Source organism: Anopheles nili, chromosome 2 (genome assembly GCF_943737925.1).
Source record: "Anopheles nili chromosome 2, idAnoNiliSN_F5_01, whole genome shotgun sequence".
In the NCBI taxonomy this organism is placed as follows: domain Eukaryota; kingdom Metazoa; phylum Arthropoda; class Insecta; order Diptera; family Culicidae; genus Anopheles; species Anopheles nili.
This window is the reverse complement of record NC_071291.1, coordinates 43,433,537-43,458,753: the sequence shown is the minus strand read 5'-3', so window position 1 is coordinate 43,458,753 and position 25,217 is coordinate 43,433,537. Positions and strand designations below refer to the sequence as shown.

Here is a 25,217-nt window from a genome sequence, read left to right as displayed (position 1 = left end):
TCCTTGCAGCACAGTGGCTTACTCGCTCGACGAGGATAACGCAACGAAGGATATGCTCTTCATTTTTTTTTCCTGGTGGAAAATGACATCACTTTCCTTCGGTGCGAAACGGAAGGGTGGCATGTAAATTGTCCTCCCAAACCGATGGTCCGGTGCAGAGCTAATCCAGGCCCGGTCGGATGAAGAAGTGCGCTGTGTTTTAGCCCAGTGTCACGTTTTTATCATTCGAATGCTTTCTCCTTTCAGCATCACGCAGCGACACCCACTAGTGGAACTGTATCATCTTCCGGTTTCCATGCAATATGAAACGGCTCCATTTTCGAAGGCTCGAGGGTCACCAACAAGCACAAGTGTTACGGGTGAGTCAGATCCATTTAACACTTGCCTGCGAAGGGAAGAAGTAGTAATGTGTGCCTCCCATAAAAAAAACAAGGCGCTTCCTGAGTGCGGCCCAACGTGTCACACTCGGGAAGCACATTCATATCGAATTTCTCAAAAAGATACCATTTCATGGTGCAGGAAACGGATGTGTGATACAACGGTCCCATGCGATGATTACGTGAGTGAATTCGTAGAACATTCATCTGCTCCTAACAAAGAAAAAGTAGATTTTTTTGTGCATAAATAACAATGAGCGAAGCATCACATTGCGTCCCTTATGGTCGTGATGAGCTCGGAAAAGGTGAAATAAATACAACCATTCTCAGTATGCGCACCGGAAAAACTGTGCAACTGTTGTGCACTTTTCGATATCTGGCAAAGTTACGACGCTTTCCAATACGCGCTGTGGAAGATGGACTTTTCCGAGTTCGATACTTTTGACAAAATTAGTTACTACGTTAGTCTCTTTCTCATGATGCAAGAATGCTTGCGTAGCCTCACACAGCAGGATCATGTGGAAACTTAGACATAAGACTGGCGCTATGGACGTCCGACACCACGAAGTTGAGATTTAGAGCTCATTAAATTCCTCAAGGGAACTCGACCCGCCAAATATTTGCGCGGAAGATTCTCCTTGGAATGGCAATACAATGCCCGGCGGCTACATAACATTACGTGAAATCGCTCTGCCATTCTCCCGAACCAGCTACAGCTTCGCTTCGTGCCCGGCACGGTACCGTGCTGCACTTAAGCGTAATGGCGGTTTCGATACCGACCGAGGTCCCACCGGGTCGTACATTTGCATTACAATTATTTATCCCGAAAATATCTGTGCAGTGTGTGGATGTTGGCCAGGGTGCTCTCGGGCTGGTTAGAATAGTTCCACAGGATGGCGCAGCACGGAATGCGTGTTCGTTTGTTTCGTAGCAGGCAGCAGGGACGTGTTATTGCACATGCAACACTGCAGCCACGCTCTTTGTGTGTGTGTGTGTGTGTGTGTGTGTGCGTTCGGGAATTGAAGCTGGAATTCATAAATTCTACAACTGGCACATCATTTGAAATGCTAATGCTTCGCTTTTTTCGAAAACAAGGACGTTTCGAGAAAACACCCAACCCACATACACACGAAGAAACACGGGGAAAAACAATCAAACGATACCGTTGCATGGACGGGTCATACGAGACTTCCATTGTGCCACTCTTCCCTCCAGGCGAACGGACATTCGCCCGTCTTGAAGGCGCATCCCAACCAACGCGACCATTATCGTGTGTCGTCGTCCGTTCGCTGAAACATTATGCGCGCATCTCTGCCCTTGGCGCCATCACAGCGAGGGCGAGTTCGAGAGAACCCCAAGTGATTGTCGTGTCGGCCATCATTATTATTGGAATTGAAACGGTCGGTTTCTCCGCCCAAAGCATCATCGCACAGTGTTGGGTGTCCTTTCGAACGATCGCATGTCCTTTCGTTCACGGTGGGCACTCAAAACCAGTCACCGGGCGCGCGCCTCTGTGTGTGTCCCGTCTTGAACTGCATTAATATTTATGCAGTGTCTTGCACGGGGGAACATTTTAAAATGGGCTAACATATTGTCGTGATTGTCGCTCGTTTGCTCGTTCGTCCTGGCGCGCCCGGACCATTCCGGTTGCTGTTTGCTGTACCACCCTGTAGGTGGTGTCCCTTTCCTGGCGGCTGTGTGTGAGTGTGCATATTTTTATGATTTTCCCTGCTTCAATTTTCCGTTTTTCCCTCCGAAACGGGTGGAAAGTTAGGGTGGTTCGCTCTTCAGTGCCCTTTCGGTTGGAATGCCGATCGTCCAAGCGGTATGTCTCACGGTCTGGGATGTGCGACGGCGCTAGTTGAATATTAATTTGACAAAGTTAAACGAATAAAACTTTGGCTCCTTCACTAGCCGGAGCCGTGTGGAGTGGATGTGCTGCTAACTGATAGTTTAAATAACTAATTTTTAAACTTTCATTGCGACGGAGATCAATGGCGCCTGGAATACCTTCACCAATCGCAGAATAAATTGGAAATCAAATAGGTTTGACGCAGCATTTATTCTATTGAAATATGATCAGCAGCAACAAGAGATGTTTTACTAGTTTACATAATTTTAACTTCCTTTCAGAAGCATTTAATTTATCGAACTTATTATTATTAACGAGCTTATTTCATTAAGTACAAACGCCTAAAATCATTTCCCGATTTCCAAATCCATCTTACGTTTCACGCGAGATTACGGATATGTATTTTCCCGACGACAGTTGTCAATTCATCCATGGTGCATTAATTGCCTCCCCAATGGAGCAATTAATTCATTTCAACTACCATTTCCTCGAAGCACCACTGAAGGGCTTTTCGTGCGTTCGTATCGAACCATGGGCCCCGAAAATGATACCCACACACGTGTCGAAGGCTTCGAGGCTCAAATTTCTTCGCCCTTCGCCCGAAAACGTATCCTTTGCGTTGTTTCTACCGGCAGGATTAGATTTGGTATCGTTTTCCCTGCTCGCATACCGGCCAACCACCGTAACGCGATTCCCATCCTATCCGCAACAAAGACGCACACCCACACAAACGTACTGTTTGGCGATTCGTGTTGTCAAACTGATTTATTTACATACCGTTCGCTGTCGGGTTCTGTCGGAATGTTTTCTTACCGTTACCTTAGCATTTTTTTGTTTGGATGTGTACGCCCAATGCTTCACTGGTTTATTCTGCCCACTTTGGCATTTCTCGAGAACAAACCGTCTCCATCGAAAAGCTTGAGCATGGCGCGCCACTCTGTCGCCATCGAGCATCGTGTTGCGGTAACTCGAGGCCACCAGCGTGTCACATCGTCGTCAGTCGTCACAAATTTGACGGGTTTGCCGAAAAGTGGGTGGCAGATGGGCCTTTTGGGCGTGTATATTTTGTTGTCACTCTACCGTATGCCGGTTCTCTTGTCAGTTTGCGTGCGATGGCACACTCAAGGCTTTGCAAACACCCTCACATGCAGGCAGGCACGCGAACAAATGAACAATCAATGCGCAACAAAACGGGTTCGAGGATACGCCAGACTCGAGATGGTTTCGAGCTCAACCATCCTTAACTAGGCGGCCTTTGATATGTAACGGGGCGAAAGCAGATGTTCCACGGGATCCACCCTTTCTCGATCCATTACGATACCGTAAAGGTGTACCCGAGCCCGAGCGACCGCGGTTTGAGTGTGCTCGAGAAATTCGCATTCGCACGCGGTGGTGGCGGCTCGTTAATGTTGTCAAGGCAACCTTATCCCTTGGTTGGTTTGCGACGAACAGAGTGGGCCATGGTACCACTGTCATTTGATGGGCACACTGGCTTATTCGAAGCGAAATGTCCTTAAAGCGAGGAACCACCACCACCAAAAAAACCGTATGCCATGGTCGCACCATGGTCACCAAAGGTGGATGAGGAGGATTGAGAAAGGGAGCACGATTCGGGAGAAGGAAATTCGACACGTACAAAATCCCGCTGACTAAGGCATCCGCAAGGGCCGGGCGGTGTCGAAATGCAAACCATCGATCGTTAGCACTCGAAATCAGGACATGCTCTCGATTTTATTTACCGTCCCCATCATGTGTAGGAAAAAAAGCGTGAGCGAAAAAGGAGTGTGAACGAGTGTTGGAAGGAGGTGAACAAGAACTACTGGTGTGATGGCTTCCTCCCGTGCATAAGCGGACGTCTAAAAGGACACACGGTGACTTATGGCAAACGGGTTGTCGGGTTGTAACGTTTACCCAGAAAAAAGGAAGTAAAAATAACGCGAGCAACAAAAAAAAACGGGAGAAAAAGTTCACACACTGAAAGAGTCCTTGAAAGTACGCAGGACATGCTGCAAAGTTTAGCACGCTTCACAACTGCCGGAGTCGTGATTCATGGGCCAAACCGTTGGATTAAACGGTGGAAAATGGGGATTATTGAGCGGCACTCGAAATCCGTACCCCGTATCTTCCTTCCGCAAGAACCCGCCATACTGGCGTCAGGAGAATATCCTTTACGTTGCACACGCAGCGAAACAATGAAACCGTGCGGATTTGGTTCGGCTGTGCTCAGCTTTCTGACGCTTGTGACCACGAGGCGGTTCTGTCCCGCATGAAGTGCCGCACGGAGCGTACCGGTTCAATTGGCCCATTTAACATCTGCCTCCTAGGTGGAGCACATTGACATTTTCGGATACGTCGTTACGTTCGGTAATGGCTTCCGTTTCAGCGCAATGTGAATCCTTGAGAAGGGAGGGAGGTATTGTAAATCATGCAAAATGTGAAGCTGGTGTAATTGGTGGAGAAAAAAATCACAGCTTTTTTGGAGTGCCACTGGTTTGGATCCAATTTAGGGACCTTAAAATTGACGTCATACGTATCAGCAGCAGCAATGATGATTGTTACTGTGAAATATGCGCACAGGGATTCGTATTATTCGTTTTATTTAAATGTTTCTCTTTTTCCGAAAAAAAGTTGTGGCACATGAATTCCAAACCAATATATGGTCTAACCAAAACAGAACCTTGCTGCTGCGCCCGTTGGAAGGTTCATATTTTTAATCGATGGATGAGCTTTACGTTTAAAGCATCACGAATGTAAAAAAAAAGAACACAGACAACCTTTGACACATAGTGTTCTGATTCATTAAAATACCATCGAAGCATGGAGCAAAATGGACGGTACATTCTGCCGTCCATCGAAAACCCGGCAGTGACGCAGCATTTATTAAAACAACAGCCGATCTATTAATCATTGCTTAACGTCCTGGCCATGCGAAGGCCAGGCGAAAGCCAGACGAGGTGACTGTCGATGGCAAGGCGCAATGCATTGTCCACCAGTGCACAGGGTGTTACGTCATAGGGCGTTATTTTTGCGGTGCTCGGACAGCAGGAGCAAGATAAATTGCACATAATTTAAAATCATTTTCAGTAATCGCCACCGGTCATCCGAGATACTGAATGTGAGCATTTGCACGGCATGCATGGTTTGCATGACCATGCGGGGCTAACGTCGAGGTGGTTTCATCATCTAGTGAAATGCAACCACCTACACACGCGCACTCGAAACATACACCACACATATACACAGCATGTGATTTTTGTCGATTGGACGGAAAGGAAGCGAACAACGTCCGAAAGGCTGGGAACAGACGTAGAAGTGAAGGATTTAGGTTGGAATGTGTACATACTCGCTCGGTTCGGGCACTAATCTACGATCCCGATCCCGTGCCCAACCAACGTGCTGGTTATAATCCTTCGTTCGGATCCCGAGAAGGATACCAAAGATGGATGAGGGCATCCGCCGTGCCAGCCCTTCACGCGAAACGCTAGCTCCCTATCCGAGAACCGTATTTATGAAAGTCAACTAGGTATACTCGCTGTTTCTGCCAGCCTGTACGCCGGGGATGATGATGATGATGATGATGATGAAGATGATGATTACTTTTTATAAACATAAATTATGAGCCAACCACTTTAGCTGTCACTGCTAATACGAAATAAATGTTCTCTGCTCTATCCTGCGCACGGTAAGGCTCTGTATCTTTTTCGTCCTTTCTGTTTCTTTTATGTCTTTCTCTCTTTCTTTCTATTTGTGTTTTGTTTCATGCTTACACGCGCAATGTGCAATGCCATCGACAACGCAACTCCAGCGCGTGCAGCTTGCGTAAAAGTGGCTCAAAGTGGAGCCCAGCTCGTATCTTTCGATCCTTCGCGTGGCCCTTCGGGTCAAGAATGCGTTGGCTGTTTTAAAGATTACATACGCTTGAGCGCATTTCCCTGGCTTCAAGCGGCCCCTTACCGTCCTCGTGCAAACGCATGCAATCGAGCGATAAAGCCGTTGCCAACGAAGAGGCTGGAACGTGTGGGCTGGAGTTTAAAGGGATGCGATAGGGCTAACGAAAATAAAAAAAACGACGGCAAAAGAAGTACATACACACACACACACCGGTCAACACACAAGCAGGATATCCTTATAAGTCTGATTAAAAAATCAGCTCACGGCACCTCGTACGGGCGTTAGCGAGCCCCAATTGCCGCGGAAACTCGAAGTTGCAAACCGGCGAGTTGTGCCGGTGGAATGTTGAGAGCAGGAATAAAAGGATTCCATGCGGGTTGGGATTCCATCCGGTGGCCGTCTATCTAATGCATTATCAGTCGCTCGGAACGATTATTTCCGCCTGAGAGACGAAAACCCATGCCTTGTTTCAAATCGTTCAAAACCGTCCGACGAAACGGGCGCAAGAGCCGTGGAGCCAGCCGTGCAGTTATCTTTCGTCGGCATTTGACCGTTCAGCCGCGATGTAGCGGGAGCCGATTTTTCGTTTACAGCGTTTTTTCGAATGGGCCGCTCTGTTTGGGTCATGTGATGTTATGAAAATATTGCTGGGATATTTTTTTTCCCAATTTGTTTTCCAAACGAACAATGTTGAAGGCATGCTCTTTCCGAGAAGGTTTTAGCTTCGCAGTGAAAAACCAGAGTTTGTTTTAATGTTGTTTTGTGTAACAAAACAAATACAACATACAGAACAATTTGAGAATGTTAAGGACAAGTGCAAAAACATGTAATTTTACTGAAAGCGTGGAAAACGCTTGTGAATAACCAGATATTGAAACATACAACACGTAACTTTATTCACCGAAATCAACTCTAACAAATTTAATTTTAACGTTAATCCTGTAGCTAATTTGTATCACGAGTTTCTTAATTTTATTAAATCACCTTTTAAAGCGATGTGGCATATTTTTCAAATAATCGTATGTATTAAAGATAATAGCTAGTGGCATCAAACTCTATAGCGAATTAGTTGCTTCGGTGATGTGAGACATGAGCCCCAGTTATCCATAACATGAGCAGTGGTCATCTCTTATGAATCGTCTTTGTCCAGACGCTCCATTAGCCCTCTTAACCGAGGGTGCATTTAGTTTCACATTTGCTGCCCTTATCGCATATAACATTCTCTACCATCCACTGGGTAGAAACGGCGACAGATGCCCTTCTGTCCCGTTGCTTGATAGACAACGAGATTAATTAAATTTATGGCAACACAGCTGCACCGAACTGTGCTGGCGTGCGTTTTCCCAGCAGTTGGTGTCAGGTCGAACCGGAAGCCACACACTGCAACACTACTGCCCAGTGGGTTCTCTCACGGAGCACCCGCAAATGTGTTCATTAGAGCAAGGGCTTCGGCAAGAGCTATTAGGGAAATAAATCCCCCAGCAATCGCTTCCGCATGGAGGTGAAGGTTAGTTTTCACTTCACGATTCAAATGAGCCGGCGGACGTCATTTCACCGCGCGCGTGAAAGCGTCAAGTACGCTCGAAAATGTCCCATTAAGTTTTAAGATCATTTTCACGCCGAAAAGACGCCGCACAGACGCCGTATCCCGCAGCGTGCCAATCAACGACCGTAGACGCGAGCAAACATCGCTCTACCGGCGCGTGATGTAAAATTCAAACATGTGCCATAAGTCTAACAATAATTTAATTACATTCTAACAAATGTTTGCCCAGCGTCGTAGTGCTGCCATAGCCAGCGGTGGCGCCATTGTTAATTTCAGCCCCGAGAAAGCTCAACTCTTTCTAAGGCACTCGCAGAATCTCGCACGGCTTTTGTGTGCCGCTAGCTTGGCAGAATATTGCTGAGCAACCAGCAGGGCGCGTCTTGCGCTTTGTAAGAGCGTAGCGTGTTTGGCCTCGAGTTGGTAGGATTTTGGTCTCGAGGCGAAATAAACGAGACCAAAATTTACCCTTTAGCGAAGCCCTGGATCAGTAGACTTTGCTGGGCACCTTTCCGACCAACGATTGCCGTACTGTTTGCTTGGCAAAAATCTATTATTACTCAGCTGAATATGATCAAATTTTATATTCCATTCAATTTACCCTACCCCAGGGTTGGTAGTAAATTAAAAGCCGCATGTGCATGATAACGGTGGTAGCTGCTAGCTGAGCTCGACCTACAAGGCTAGGGCTGAACGGTTCATCAATGAATTGGCTCACATAAGCACCCAACCCAAAGGAAGGTGCCTTATTGGCCTTATCGACCGATCGACGAAGCGGATCGATGGAGCGCATTTATGCGCGTGGAAAAGTTTTTCACACTCGCTGGGAAAATTGGTGCCCTTCCATTGTTAGGCCACGCATCAGTGTATGTGAGTGAGTGAGTGTGTGAGTATTTTGGGCACCCTAATTTCAGGCCATTGAAGTAACTTTGCAAAAGGCTGACGACGAGCGGCGAGGGTTTGATATCATCGTCCAATTTATGCACGTGAGTCAACAAGGCATAGAGAGGAGGAAGATTAAAAAGCCACTCAAAGCGAGCGGCGTGAATGCTAGCGAATGATGTGGAAAATTGCGTTGCCAACGTTTAGAGATAAATTACGCACGATAGCCACCGAGAGAGAAAGAGATAGAGAGAGAAGGAGAAAATTTTCCCACAATTTGCTCATCGATGCCCTACAAACGGAAAAGTCTTCCAACGATACCTTGGCTTCGATCGTTTTGAAACGTTCGGGGAAGGATACGGCCAGGTTGTATCGTTCTAGAAGCGGATCCTAGCGGCTACTGGCAAAACTTTTCTTTCCTAAATAGCAACCGGCACGAAGCGAAGAAAATTGAGCCTGAGGAAAATCCGTTTCGATGATCAAAGACAAGCTTGAGGAGATGGGAAGGATCGGAGTTCGTTTTGCACGGAACCAAATTCACGCATGGAATTCTTCAAATCCAATCAAAATATCCCATACAGGAGCGTGTTTATCGTAGCTGTTCACACGCTACAAAACTCCGCCTGTATTGAGTTCTTTTTTCACTGGGAAAATGAAACGGCAGGATCGAATCTCTCGTGCAATAATCGATTGTTACAAACACTCAATAGGCAGAGTAACGAACGTTGAATGGATGTAGGCTTTTCGTGAGTGTTTTACGACATTTTCGAACACTGATAACATGAATCGTTTAAAATTAAAAAAGTCTTTAGGTCGTATTTGCATTCGTATTAACTGCGAAATATGATTTACATACGAAATGATTGATTGAAAAGATAGGTTGGTTTTCACTCATATCTTGTGTAAGAAGTAGACTAGGATACTGAAAGTTTATGATGTCTGTTTCATTCACCCAGCGGGCTTTTTGGAGAACACAATACTTCACAAGAGAGCCCGAAGTATGCAACAAAATTCGTTTAAGTAGTATATAATATATGGTATCTCTGCTCAAATAAACATTTAAATTATACACTTATTCATATGACAACTATTTCCACCCGAAAAATACACACACCCACATCTAATTTGCAGAACGTTGTACCGCTCGTCACACTTCACAGCGAAAGCAAATTGAACACCGATCCCCTCGAGGTTGGCGGAACAGTCGGGGCATGTTAAATTGATTGAAATATAAATCTTTCCCCCATTTACTTAAGATTCGTGCCCGCCTGCGGGGAAAATCGGGCATATTCCGACGTCCTCTGCGCCGGAACGATGGAAAAGTCTTCCGTTACAGACTTTCCGACATCGCGGGACGGCACACACATCCGCACATTGCCCATATGGGTGTGTGACAAGAATGAGCACTCCGAAAAGAAAACTGTCTTACCGCGCAGCCGGTCAGGGGGCCGGGGGATAAATCACATCAACTTCACTTACTAAGCTCTCCACTTATTGTGCCACCGAAGGGTGCTACACTCGGGCCCGGTAACATTGTAATGCATCCGGAAAACCTCACACAAAGCTGAAACAGCGGGATGGCAAGTGGAACGTGTTCCAATTCGTGAGTCGTGTTGTGCACGTGACCAAGATTTTGTTCCTTTCGCGGACGTACCACGAGCGTGTGTGTGAGTTTATTTTTTCCTTCGGTTTTCACCCATGAAACTCATTCCAACTGACACACGAAACGTGTGCGGCGGAAGAATTCATTGTATTTTCGTTTCCATTTTCCCGTGAAGACAGGCGGAAATAAATAGTAAGTAATAAATCGAAAACAAATGGTAATCAGTATTTTTATTCGCGACGCTACTCGTGAGACCAAAGGGCACTGGAAGTAACAACAACAAAAAAAACCAACCAAATAATAAAAATCAAATAAATAAAACCGACATGTTACAGTGAGAGTTGCTCGTGGAAAGTGGAACGCATCCAGCGTTGGGTTTGAGAAGGAAAAATTCTTCTCAAACAAAGCACAAGGTTAAACGACAGCGACCCAGGTTCTGGAAAGCTGTGGGAGTAAGTGATGGAAAAGGGAAATCCATAGAGATAATATTACTCAGCGTCTAGCGCTCGCTTCGAGCGAATCGTCCGTTCGTAACAACGCAAAGGAGACGCCTCAAAGTGGTGGAATCAGCTGAAGGTGAATCGCGTAAAAGCAGCAGAATTACCACCGAAGTAAAAAGGTAGCATTTATGTAAATTTGAAACCCACAAATACGCCGCTCTAACACGAACGAACCGAGGTTTACGAAAAAAGGAAAGAAAAAGAGAGATAAGACGATGTTAAAATACACAGCGGTAAAAAAGGCCAGGTGATATTTTCAACGTGCTTCAAATGCCAATCGGAAAGAACGGTGAGAACATTTCCCGCCATCGAACGAAAACACCGTTATCCATCAAAGGGATTACAGGAGGGTTTTTTTCCAAAGCTTTACTTATTGGCAGCCATAGAAAAATAAAAAGAAAGCATGTTCAATAGGTGGCGCAAGATAGACCTAGCGCGACGTAAAATTGATACATTTGATAATGTAACACATATACCATTAACACATACCATTAACAAACCAAGTGGCTTTCGAGCGATCTGCCATAGCATTTAGTTTGTCCCGTTAAACTTTCTCATTACGATCATCACGAGTGTCCGGTCGAACACAAGGGCTGAAAAGTAAAAATAACTCGTCCGCCATCCTGAACACTGAAACAATGGACAGCAAGCATCACATCATAATTCACAAAGTCCGATCGGGTCCCTTTTGTAACGTGTACCTTTGATGTCGATTGAACAAAGGGCGGCGGATATTTGCTATGCTTTATTTCTGCTGAAAGCGCATTGTTTGTGGTGAGTGTGGGCACAGAACCCGAGCCCCGAAGCTGCGAATGAGTCCAATGACAAAGGCATCGAAACGTCGCCGGATGAGTCATCGATCTCGGGACACGTTGGCCGGTGGCACGATAGAAAATGGCACACAAAAAGAAGAAACAAACACACTCGTCCAAAGACCGCATCCTAACGGCGGAGTGTCAATAGTGTGTGCCCTCCCCCCATTGAATGCATTGTTTTGTGATTCGGGCGACTTCCGGCCTGGCCACCAACGTGCCCGGGAAGGATAAATGTTGACATCGTAAGCATCCTTAGTGGAAAAATGATATTTTCCTTGGCCGCGCTATCGACGCCACAGCGGAAAGAGCACACCGAGCAAATAAAACGGACTTGCCCGGCGGCCATGTTACGTGGCCGATGGATGTGGATAAGCATCATCAACCGCTATCAATCGTCGCCACGGAGGCAAGGACAGTAGGTACGAACACAACAAAATGCGTCAACTTGTGATGACTTGACGAGTCCGGTTGGGTTCGTTCGAAAAGCCACATCTCAAACCACGCACCTTGGAAAATCGTAAAACGACCATCACCCGCACTCGCTTGGATCCGGCATCGTCGATAGCACCCGCATTGTGTGGGGAATGCTGACCAGAATAGACGCGTAGTGGAGAGGAAAACCATGAGGTGCAAAGACCCACCGAAAGGACTTCCGTAAACGAGCACGCTTCTTCCGAGATCGGAAAATGGACGGTCGAACGTTCGCACGCGTGGCACGGGAGGAACGTAAGCACAAAAGTTTGTAATCAGCGTACGTGACTCGGTTACAATGAAAGTAATTTAATGTTGTGTATCACGGCATCAAACCGGTGAAGAGATGAATCCAAACGGTTCCTACCACGGTGCCAGTGGATGACGCACGTTCTGTTCCTCCCTCAAACGTCACCGTTGATGGCACCGCCGGATGGAGGCGCATGGTCGTTTACAATCTCTAGTTTGTTATCGCGCTCCTGCCGCCACGGTCGAGCTGGGTTGGCTTTCCGATTGGCAACCGGAGACCCCACCGGAAGTCGGTAATCATGGGTGTGGTGCGCCCGAACCAGCGCCATCATATTTTGCAGCGTCTTCAGCGCAAAATGCGCAACCCGCCACGTGACGTTCGAGCGGAAACTGGGGAACACCAGCAAATAGCTTCGACTAGTTGGCACCACGGCGGTCGGCAGGAAACGTTGAAATGATGCGACAATGGCGTATCGTTTTGTGATCATGATGAATAATTCATGCTACGGTGGGGGCGTCACCACCATCGTCGTCTCGACGCTCGACGGAAAGAAGACCTCTGTCGTTTCCAGCCGGCATGCGTATTGACAGGGATCGAGGAATTATCGTACCGAGCGGGAACGAACGACAATTAAAACCACTGCGAGAATTAACTTTTTCGAAGCGAGGAAAAACCACACCAACTTCTGGTCGAAGAAAGCGAAATGCCAGTCGCAACCCATCCGGTGAGGGTGAATGTTTTGGACGTACCGGGGGGGGAGAAAACTCTTCTCGTCCTGGCCGCTCGGCCCGTGCCGGTCTTGCGAGTTTTCCATTAACATAGGCAAAACCCCGCACTGACAATGACATTCTTTTGATCGTACTTTTCATCATCGGAATTCCGGAACCACGCCGGGCCCGGGTGAGGCGTGGTCGGTCGCCATTCCAGCTCGCCGCCGTCTCGATTTGGAACCATGGTGCGGATTTTGGCGACGAACAACCCGAAGCGGTTCCGAGGCGGCTGCCTGAGACGTTGTTTTAATATTTGAACAATTCTTGTTGGTTTTAGTTCTTACTCCCGGTGGAGTCGATGGAGGGGAGTGCCATCGCATCACACCCTGCCACGGGGCGAGTGAGTAAGATATGCAAATACCAAAAAAAAAAATAATAAGGAAGCTTAAATCTGTCTCCATCATCGTTGGCTGGGTGGCTGCATTTTCCACGGTACGATGAGCACGGAAAGTAAACCCAAACGAGCGTAGAGCAGCTGACGGGATGGCGTGGAGGTTGACTTGCAAATAGCATAAACTAAAAGTAAAAAAATAATCCCATAACGGAATTGTTTCGCAAGAATGTTCCATGAGCTTTCTTCCTTCCGAGGCCGTACTAACGCATCCCGCCGGGAAATTGTTTGAATTGTGTGTGTGGCTTAGCTGCGGAGGGATCGTTTCTAATTTCTTCACCTTGCCGGGGCAAAATTTTCTTCCTGCGATCAAGCGCGACCGGGCATCCGATCGATAATTTCACCAACAGCGCGTGTGCGATTGTGGTCGATTTTGCTGAGCGCTTTCATTGAAAGGCGTCAATGTTTAGCTTACGTGAACAGGGAGGGCTTATTGGCAAGGTGAGGTTTGAAATCTGTCCGTCTGCTCTACTTCCCTTGATATCCTTGCAGCTTATTCCACTGACAGGTCCATTGCCAGTAAATCCATGGACCTCGTTCAGGATCATAAAGAACAAACCAGAATCCTTGGCAGTTTATTCAGATATTAATCTTACCTGTAAAGAACGAAGAGAAGAAAAGAGAAAATATCACGCATTAGTACACAGATGAGTAGATCCGTCCGTTCGTACAAATCGAAGTCAAAATTTTGCTCCGCTCCAGTGAGATCGAAATTGAAAATTTATAAACCAAACCTCCACGGGTCGGGGAACGGTTTCGATCGTAGCCCAAGGGCGGCATATCTCGTTCACCAACGATTCAGCCTGCGGGCATTAATCAAAATGGCACTGTCAACGGGCAGGCCCTGAGTATCGGGTCGTATACTGCCTGCGGGATTAGTCTATCAGATGGGGCGTCGTTATCGTGAACGACGATGGCCTCTCGTGCGGGAGTCGAAGATGATGCGCAGGAAATTGCGTGCCGAAATATGATAAAGATTCTCCGCCAGTGAGAAATGATCGATAAAACGCCTAACGGTAGGCAATTTGAAAGACGCCTACTCACCCCGGTGCGCTTCCAATCGAAGCACGGGCTGATGATTTATATTTTTGAGAATTTATTTTCGATGTCAATCCTATCTAATTGGATCGCTTTAACATTGATTTAAAATCTGTAATTCAATATTCGTTCCACGTTTCGCATCGCTTTTTCAAGATGAGTTTAAAGGCTGCCTGGTTGTAAAGTTATCGGATATCGTATTGCAAAACGATAACCTTTCAGGCAACACTAATTTGCCAAAATATGCAATATATTCCATCATATTGACTGTCATCATCAGGAGGCATTGAGGCGCAGTGGCCAACTCACTCGCTCACCTACCCAACGGTCACAGCAATAACTCTTGATCTAAACATCCATTATTCCATATATCACGTCACGCGTGGTTTGGTGGCACGGAGGCTCGCACCCAAGACGGTCTCTTTTGCCTTCGTCTGGCTTCAAACTAGCTACCGAGTGACCTCAGGGTGGAAAGAGCATATTTCTTGAAACCACCCACTGGCAAGCACCCCAACCGGAGGACAATAATCTGCACCGACTAACCGGACCGCGCCCGGACTCGATCGCTTCTGGCTCGAGGTTTATGATTTATTGGTTGACGTGGACAATTTCGCTCCCATCGTTTCCATCTAAATAGTCGTCTTCCACACGGTCACAAAGCCTTCCCGCACCAGTACACCATTTCGTTCTTCCATGCGATGGAGGGAAGCAATTATTGCTACCAGGAGAAGTTTCTTGTACCGTCCGGTGGTGGAAACAAGGAGCGACTCTTTCAAGGACCCAAGCACCCGTTCCTTTGATCGATGCTCCGTGTGACTTTGCAGCAGCAGCAGCAGCAGTTGCTGCGTAGCACACATGGGGTAAAAAAGAAGTAAGCTCGTGTGATTTATATCGAGCCATCAGGACCGTCCTTACGCTGGAAATGTTCGAGTGCCAGTTTTTCCATTCGGGTGGTTCGAGTGTGTGCATACAAACGCACACACACACACACACACACACACGCGCACTCCGCTACAGGTTCCTCTAAGCCGTTCGTACGTTGAGAGCTTCACATGCAATGAAAACGGCAAGCAAACAGAGAGCAGAAAAACGAACTCACACACAAACTCAACACCAGCTTCCGTAGGATTAATCACTTCCAGAAGGTGAAGTCACCACTGGCCGACCAACCGGAACTGGCACTGAACAGGGGGCTGCTGCTGCTGACCAACGTCGCGACGCTTCCATACCGGAATCCAATTTAGACGACAAACGAACCGATGGCGACGTCACCGGTCTCAAACGTGTGTCCCCATCGTACGTGCGTGTGGGGCCAAACAAACAAACAACTTACGGGTTCTCGCCGTCCCTTTTAGCGGTCCGTTTTTTTTTTCACCGTCCTCCGCTTTCTAGCTCACTCGCAGGACATTCGTCGACGGGATGTGGGATGAAAATGATTGCGTTCCTCGCGCGATTCGGGGAGTCGCGGTTCGTGGGGCATCGTTCGATGCAGCTTTTGTAATAAGCGAAGGGGCGCAAAAAAAACAAAAAAGCTCGCACGTGCAGGGTGTGGGAAAATTGTTGTACTAACATCGAAGGCAAACAATCAGCAGCAGCGCACGGAGATGGCAAAATTACCCTTCGTGAAAAGGCGCTGGCGACGGGCATGAGAGCCACGATCTGGCGGTGGTTCGCGATGAAAGATTAAAGAGAGCGTGTCCTGCGACGGTGCGCGTCAGGATCGCAAAAGTAAAACGTTCCGGCTTCGGTGCCATAATCCTTGCGGGTGGGGGTGTGTCTCTTAGCGTCGCTGGTCGTTGATTAAGCCAATTTTCTGCAGCAATCGTCGGTGGATTCCTTCCCATCGATGAGGGCATTGTTTTTGCAGCAATCCCGTGCGGGGTGCGATTGGCCAGGCAGGGCAGGATGCTCACCCTCCTCATCGAAGAATGGCAACAATTTATCGCCAATCGGGGCCAATTTTCGTGCTTGAATCACGGTTATCGGTGCGAAGTGCGGTACGGTTCGGTGGGTATAGAGAATTCCGTGGCGCATGCAGGCGTCAATTTGCCAGCGGATAGCGATTGTCACATGGTTTTCCATGGGAGAATGAAAAGCTGCACTTAGCAGATCGTCGCTCACGTTCGACTCACGTTAAAGTGAGAGAAATGAGTCGTAGTGGAGGGAAAATATGACGTTTAATTCAACATGACTATGCCAAAGCATGAATCTTTGTAATAATTTTAGATAAAAACTGTGAAAATATTTAGAAAAAAATACATTTTGGATAAATTTGAACCGCTTTGGATAATTAACCGCTCGTAATCAAAACAGTACGGTTGTATTTCATGGTGTTTCTTATAAATTGTCTAATCCGCGAAAGAATAAAATATACATAAATGTTTCCTTTCGTTACGTATTTATGTAGTCTATATAAGACAAAATACTTATAAATTTGTCTAATGGATAATTCAAGTGGTTCTAAACAAGTATACAATATGTTACATAGATTCGCAGATTACAGTTTAATTTATCATAAACTTTTCCCACAGAGGTTTTGTAAGCTCAAGCAATCAAAATAGGTTGCCGCTTAAAGGATAGTTTTAAAAATATTATATATATTATATGTAATACTAGTCTTATAAATTACGTTTATGATCGATGACCGACGAAATCGCATGTGATCAGTTTCAATCTCATCGATGCAAAGCTTTATGCTCCTGAACTCCCAATCTTCATCGCAAATGGTTCACTTTCACACGCAACCAAAAGCGGGTATCCGTAATGCTACAACAAACCACACCAGCCGTGCGAGCTTAAGGCGTTGCATAGCCTGGTGAAGGTAAGCAGAAGATCAACGGGCTGCTTAATTACACTTACCGCGAAACTAAGCATCAACGCCGGCTCCCGCTCACGGGTTGAAATAAACAAAAACTTATGATACGGATTGCTCAACTAGATCCTTTTCCCATCCGCCGTCTTCGGAGCGGTGATCCACCGACCACCTAAGAGATGCCATAATCGTGCTAAGAAAGGGGAGCAAACTTTGCACTATGACATCGGTGGAAAAGCCGGAAGGGAATACACCGTGAGGGAGACATGGCTGCCAGCGACGGTGGACAGACCGACAGACGACAACAACGGCGTACTACGGAGCGGTTTCATCGGAATTGTTAGCATTTTGAATGTCTTGTGTCAATATTTGGTAGAGCGAATATTGTATCACCGATGGCACACCAGCGCTGCGGATATCACCACTCACAGCCCGGGTCCGGGATGAAGCTCGGTTCGCGGAATTATGCGATCCTTTCAGGACATGGACGCGCAAAACCATACGCGACCGTGCCCGCGTTCGGTCGGGCTGTAAATTATGCACGATGCAAAACATAAACGTCCACTTCGCTCGGATTCATCCGCTCTTGCGGTCTTCTGTAAGGGCCTCTGTCTCGTCCTTATTCCATCAGTTCCTCTCTACGCCCCGTACGCGTCCTTCTGTTGTTATATGTTAATTTTGTATTGTTTTGCACGCGCGCACCCAGCGTATCCGGAGGTTGTGCTTCCCCAGAGCTGGCAGGATTTAGCACCAACAGACGGAAATTCGTGCGCTCAAATGAGAGCTAAATCGTGCTTCTTGTTGCCGACTGTTCAGACCTCCGTTTTGTGAGTGATGGTTGCACGTCACCACAGCACCAGGCAGCAGGATCATATTTCAGATGGAAAAGTGTTTGTTTTTATTGGAATGATTTTGGTTGCTTTCGGTTTCGGTTTTTTTTTTCATATTCGTTCGTCCGCGTGATGTTGGGCGGAAAGTATTATCTTCTCTACGTTCCGTGGGTCTGGGGTTGTTTGCATCGAGAGGAAAATGTTTACCATAGTGATCGCGAATCAAGTCGGCATAATTTTATCATCAAGCATTGCCGAATTTTTAGTTAAAATACATAACAAGGACAATACAGCCACATTAGGTGCGTTCCTGTCTGAGTTCTACTTTTCATCTTTTCCGGCATGCGACTAAAATACATCTAGCCTTGAAGGGTTGGTATGACGTGACCTTACAGGACGTATCTCCGCTGAGAGCCTTTTCGTCGATGTTCTGAAATTTGGCGAGTCGCATGTGCTTCCACGAAAGCCAAAAACTCTGCTCGCTTGAAATGACGAATGGAGTAAACGTTCCGGGTCAACCATTCGTTGATGTAGATTGAACGCGATTAATTACACCGACCTAGCCGTCAGTTGCCAGGAAGCGTGCCATCGATCGGAATTCAATTTCACCGCATCGAACATCGACTGCTGCCACTCAGCAGACACCGACACCCTTTGAAAAAGGTGTTCCCCCGGGAAGCGAACATCCTAGGACGAGCCGCGAATTTGGAAAGTCCTGCCCAATGTGAGCGAACGCAGTATACATTCCCTCAACGGTGTGTACCTTCACAAGCATCGAGAGCGATAGCGACTACGGTTCATTTTGGAATGTAATTAAATGAAAGCAATTGTCAAATATTTATTCTCTTTAGTCTTGTCGATGAATCGATTCGAGCGGATTGACGAGAGTTGCTCGTTGAACAGGAACGCAACGATTGGCTTCGACGAGCAGCTTATTTGGATTATCATACCATACGCTGATACGAGTTTGTGTAAAGCAAACGACAGGAATCTGTTTTCAATTTACATTTGTACATGGAAAATCAATAAAAAAAAGTAACAGACCGCAAAAATATGTGACGTAAGCTTCAAAACGATAGGCAGCAATTACATACGCATACCGAATCGACGATGCATGGAATGATTGATTTTAAATTGAATAAATAAGGCAAAAGGGCTAATGTTATCAGACCGAGCATAATGTACATATTTCCCAGTGCACGCGCCACAGAGCAAACTTTTCATTTTCCGCTCATCATCTAGCATCTGTTCTAATCTAACACGACGGTAGCATGCGTCATTGCGCTTTCGAAACAATACTTTCCTATCGTCAATTTTCGCAAATTGCAAGCGGCACAGGCGGCATCCTGGGAACATCCTGTCCGTGTCCTCCCCGAACGAGCTCGTTGCAGTTTTTGTAGCGTTTTTGTCTCAACTTTTTGCTGGGCTCACACTTTTGCGAGCTACTTCGAACCAACTTGTCGCAAACAGCTGCCCAACTCGCAGTACGAGCACCAGGTTGGGCTCCACCAAAGCAAACAGCAGAAAAAAACTCCAAAAAACCAAACAGCTTTCTAAGACTAGGCAAAGATTTGCTTGATGTTTTCGAGCACCCATGCACACAGGCGTGGAATCTTCACGGCACACCTACACGGTGGTTTTACACTAATCGAGCATCTCAAGACCCATACGGAGACGGCTGCCGGCCGTGACACAGGAAACCCCTTAACGAAGACTTCTGGTGGAAAAGTTAGAAACTCTTCCCTCGAATCCCACCGGCGACACCGGTTTCCGTGTCTTGATTGTGCCCACTTCCGGCCAACCCACCAACGACTCGCTCACTCCTTTACCAGCAAAAAAGCAAAGCGAATCCCAGCATCGTTACCATCCCATCCCGGGTGGCTGCTCCTTACACGTGCGAACGAGTTTTTCGATCCAAGAGTGCTGTGGGGGTTTTTTTTTTCTTAACTCATACATCGCACTGCCACACTCGCAGCAGTTGTCCCGGTTACATCACCGGGTAGTACCAGGGCTGCGTGTTCCGCCCGCCGTCCCAGTTGACAGTTGCGAACAATGTTTGTGTCGTTTAATTTTACAACAACAACCCACGCGGTTCCACAGCGTCTCCCCGGTGAAACTCGTACTTCCTTTTGCTTCACCGGTGACGGAGTAGGCTTCTCCTTCGAACCGGGGACACGGTACATGTCTTGCGCCTTTTACACGGTACGCTGCAACCTCAAACGGATGGGCGGGCAAGGCAGCGAATAAATCTGGGCCCAACCCAATTCTCTGATACACTTTCCGCAATGGTGCCGTACCACACCACGGCGGCAGGCGCACCGAAATCAGATTAATTCGGTCAACTTTTGGAGGCCGGAAATTTATCGCTTTTCGCTCCTTCGCACACACGCACACACACACACAGGCAGGTGCTCCAGCGCAAGGAGCTCGCCCACGCACGCGAAAAGGATGCGCCATTCCACGGGCGAAAAGAAAATCCCCATAATGGTGGCATGCAAGTTACACGGAGCAAAAGCAACGGCAGAAGCACACACAAAAAATCATGTATAATCAGGTGACAGGAAATCCTTTACATTGTAACAAAAGGAAGCACAATCAACACTAGCGGAGTTAGAAAAAAAATCAGAAAAGGGCCCGTATCGAGCGCGGAAGTCGGAGAAAAAGCTTTCCCTCGGCTCCCATGCCAGGCTGCCATATTTTAACAAGTAATCGGATTTCCGGCGCTTATTTATACACCCGTACGCACATGCTCTCAATGGGAGGATATTACTTCGGCTGGGGGACAACAATGGTGGGCCAATTTTTCGCACACTTATCACACACAATACAGCCACTGGCTGGGTGGGGCGGACGAATGGGATCGCTGCGAATGAAACGAACGCAAGCTGAACGGCTACCAAAGGCATCTTGTACGCGTGAATGAGGAAGTGCGATTTCGTTCATTATCCTTCGTTGGCTGCACGCGAAAAACGTCCTTATCGGTCCAGGAACAACTTTTCATTATCAAGGTTATTGGCTGGAAAACGCATTTGTATTGAATCGTCAGTAACGCCTAATTATGGAACCGCGTGTATCGTGAATTATCGAGCACCTACGCATAAGAAAATATCGACTTTTTGTCAGACGACATCAAAGCACGCTCATGCACGATGCCAACCCTCGAAGGAGGTTCAAACGAAGCGCAAACAAAAGCCTATCGGGAAATTTCTTGCGTGTTACGCGTAAAGCGGCAGCGATGGCAGAAAATTACCGTACCGCGTGCATAGAAAACGAACTTTCTTACATATGGGCGGGCCGGTTTGAGGGATCTAAACACCGTAGAAAAAAAGGGAAAATTCACAAACGCAAAGAAAAAATGAATGCGCCTCCGACAGGCTTTGCCCCGTGCGGCATAAATAATTCATAATCCGTCGCGGCCGCGGAGGGAGAAAATTGAAAAATCCCCTTTTCACAAGGCTGCACACGGCGAACAATGCCAATTATAAAATAGGACGCAGAATGATGGGAACGGGGCACATACGGAAGGTTCTACGCCGCCCCAATATGGGGAATTTCGCCTTTTCCATGGGCGAATACATCAGGGCGAGTTTCAACGAGAAAATAAGACACGCCGGTTCAAAGAGAGGCGTAACGTGCGTGATAAATTTTCCATACGGGGTTTCTTTTAGAACACCACGACGACGGTGCCGAATTTTTGCGGCTTGCCGGGAACAATTTCTGAACTCACTTTCGGAACACAGAGGTTGCGGTAGCCGGGTGTATGTGGTTATGTTTGGAGGGTATTCTACGTATAGCTTGATCGTGTGCCCTGTGTGTGTTTGGTGGTTGATATGGTGGAATATTGTCACCATCGGTGCGTAATGTATTCATCGAATATACCATCCATTTTATGGTGTTTTCCATTTTTTCTTCAATATTTCCATAGTGAGGGACTTTAAATAATCCAATTTCGTATTAATGACACAAAGCTCCAGGAAAAAAAAACTGCGACGAATATCAATGGCAGCATATCCAAGGGCCGTATGATCAAAAATTAATATTCATGACAACATTCATTGCGTTTTTTTTTAAACAATCCAACTACGTTACAGGATGACTTTAAACAACTCCCATAAAATAGTGAACAAGATGTCCAAGTAAAATGCTGTTAAATATGCTGTAGCTTATCATAACACTCAAAAAAAAGATATTAAGCTTGTTATTCTTTACTTCAAATGAATATCCAATTTTTCATCAAACATCAAACGTGTCGTGGTTAATTTTAAAAACGTACGTATTTTTAACTGAACTTCACGAATGCTTTTATAGGAAACGTTGAAATTGTGAGCTCAAATTTATGAAAATCGATAATCTGATAATCGATTGCTTTCATTGAAATGCTCTCAATTGTGAACGAAACCTCAAATTCCATCGATTTGGCTCATGATTCTTTTGCACGTTAACGGATAACACAACATCAGCAAGAACGTTTGATCATTCTGAAAGCATCATATTAATGCACACTAATCGCTTGCATCGCATTCCGCTCAAGCGAAACCCTAATCTGTGCCATCATTGACACCATCGCTGCGCATCAAAATGCAATTTTTCAAACGACTCACCCAAGGTCCAAGCGCGCTCCGAAATGGGTGGAAAAACTCGCAACCCACGGTTCCATTGCCATTAAAACCCGGAAAATTTACGACCCGTTGCTTCACTGACCGGCGCATCTCCCCTAAAGCAAACTGGATCAGCTCACCGACCGCTGGAAGTCATTAATCACTTGTTTGACAAAACTTGACGAAATAAAATCGTGTTTCAAAACAAGCGCTCGAGAAAAACAAAGGAAAATAAATTGGTTCTCCGCAGCATCGCAGCGAGCGGGCAGAGACACGCTACGTTGCCGCATCTGGTGGCCATTATATGTTTAATCTGCCAACGGCCCGTCGGCCCTCGGCCTAGAGCGGTGTAATAAAAATGTAACAAACCGTACCGTACGGAAGCGTTGGGAGGCGCAGCTTGCGGTGCTAAATTGTATTTTGAATTTTCCGCATCATACTTACGGCCACGATGCATGCACACGGCCACCCTTGGCCAAACGACTGGACAACAAAGCCTCCCTTCGAGTTAGGGGGGTGGGTTCGCGAAAATCTCATTAAAGTTTTTCCCGACAGCCCGCTGAGCAGCACGGTGACGTCTTCATTTTGGTTGAATTATTCATTTAATTTAATTTCGCCCATTTTCCAACCGTCGCACACCGGTTAGCTGGTGGGTGGACCGCAACTGACCAGCAGGGCCACGAAAACGTGCCACTCAAGCTCAAGTGTGGTTACCTTTTTTTTAAGGCGCGCAAAAAAGCTTCGGTTTTGTCTTTCGCTTGCTCGCGAAAGTGGCTCGCGACCTGAACAGGCGCTAGTGATGAGTTTATTTCTCAGCAAACACAATCATCAGAAGCCACTGGACGGCGCACGGTATCAAGGAGGGACACCAAGAACCGCGGTCTATCGCGAAGCACGGACACTGTGCGCTATTTCGCTTACAAAATCATTATCTCTGATTTGGCACCGTCAAAAACAAGCGCAAGAAAAGAAAAAAAACGAGGACTCAAAACACAGCCCTCGCACGCGAACGAGCAGAGAGTTGGTGGGAAACTTTTTCCAGCGAAATTTTGCCCACAAAAGCGAAGGCTGACGATTGGGTGGGCAATTTTGGGTTTCCACTTGAGTTCGGCTGCCGACAAGCAGTTGTACTGTGGAAGGACTCTGGAAGGCGAAAGCAAGGAGCGCGAATGGCCCGAAAACTGTCAACGAATTCAGCATTTCAAGCTTAGTGAGGAAGAAAAAAAAACCAGCACACAATCCGGGATGAAACACAACACACAAAAGCGATTCAAATAAGAAAAAGCTCGCCCCACGATGAAACCGTAAGCGCCCGAGGGCCTAACAACGTGGACGACGCCGTCGACCCGGTCCAAATAATGCGAGGCGTCGAATTAGCCGGCAGTAGCGGTGGAAATGAAGGGCGCCGAAGGGATCCGAGAATTCACGGGAGCAGATAAAGACGGCTATAAGGGACCATTATTCCATTTTTCTTGCACTTTGCAACTCAAGATAACTTCAAACGCGCGACACGCAGGGACAGCAACACACACAAAAAAATACGAAAAACGTAATACAAATCTAAATTTCTTGCTTCCCACGGTTTGGGCGTCCCGCCTGCCATTTTGCGGGCTGGTGGTTCGATAAGGTCGCCCAAGGATGAAGTGCCCTGTGGATCTTCCGATTCTGTCGCCGCCGGAATGATATGGAAATAATCATGCTGTCACTGGCAGCGAGCCGGGTCAGCCGAAGGCGACCACAAGCATCGAGATAAGCGAATGGTTCGCCGACATCCGTTTAAGGGCTAACTCTCGGTACCGGGATCCTTGACAAGGCTCCGTTTGGTCCGTGGAAAGAGCATCGCTGTATTTTTGGGGGTTCTTGACTGAATGGTAACTAATATTTGGTCACCAAACGTACCGCTTTCAGCTGTGCGTTTTGAGATTATTACATTCGGGGAAAAAGGAATTTCAAACGATACATGATGTTTTGTATGATATATCGAGATATTAATCATAATCGATTTTGATTTTTTTTCATCATTGACATGATATAAGTTTTTAATTAGAGTGTCGTTTTCAAGAATGATGATGCCTGTCGACAATAGGACCTTTTTTTAAATGCACCATCCACCAGGCGACTCCATTGTGCAGTGGGCCAACGACTGAGCGCTCATTTACAGCAGCATGAACAAAACCCACCGTTTAGTGGAAACCAAAAGCAATGCAGTATTGTGCATCGGAATGCACGCAAACAAGGTCCTGGCAAACGGTACACACAAAGGACGACAACAAAGAACGCCAATCGGAGGGTCGGAAAAGAATTCTCACCAGCACTTCCTGCCAATGAGCGGAGATCGAGAGCGACCGGTTATGGAATTTAATTTTTAGATCCCTCTGCCAGCAACCCCACTGTCCTCTGCCAGGTAGAACATACCGGGTGTCCAGGCTTCAAACCTTCACATTGCTCGGTTCTAGAGCATGGAATGCAGTGCTTTGGGAGAGGTGAAATAAGCAAATGAAAAAGAAAGACGAGCGTGTAGAGAGCAGACGATAGCAGCAGCAGGGGATGCAAACATACCTTGGCCAAGACGGAATTCTTACTACTCAGGTACG

The 25,217-nt window shown here is 46.8% G+C and overlaps 1 protein-coding gene across 4 annotated transcripts in view; it reads right to left on the bottom strand.

Moving 5' to 3' along the window:
* The window catches only part of LOC128731353 (complexin), a 90,267-nt gene that overhangs the window by 51,964 nt on the left and 13,086 nt on the right, over positions 1 to 25,217 (bottom strand). The window contains exon 2 of one of the 4 annotated variants that reach the window (XM_053824468.1): positions 9,967 to 9,969. The exons of the other annotated variants lie outside the window; for them this stretch is intronic. Within the exon in view, the coding sequence (XP_053680443.1) occupies positions 9,967 to 9,969 (3 nt within the window). The remainder of the gene's footprint in view (positions 1 to 9,966; positions 9,970 to 25,217) is intronic. 4 annotated transcript variants of the gene reach the window in all.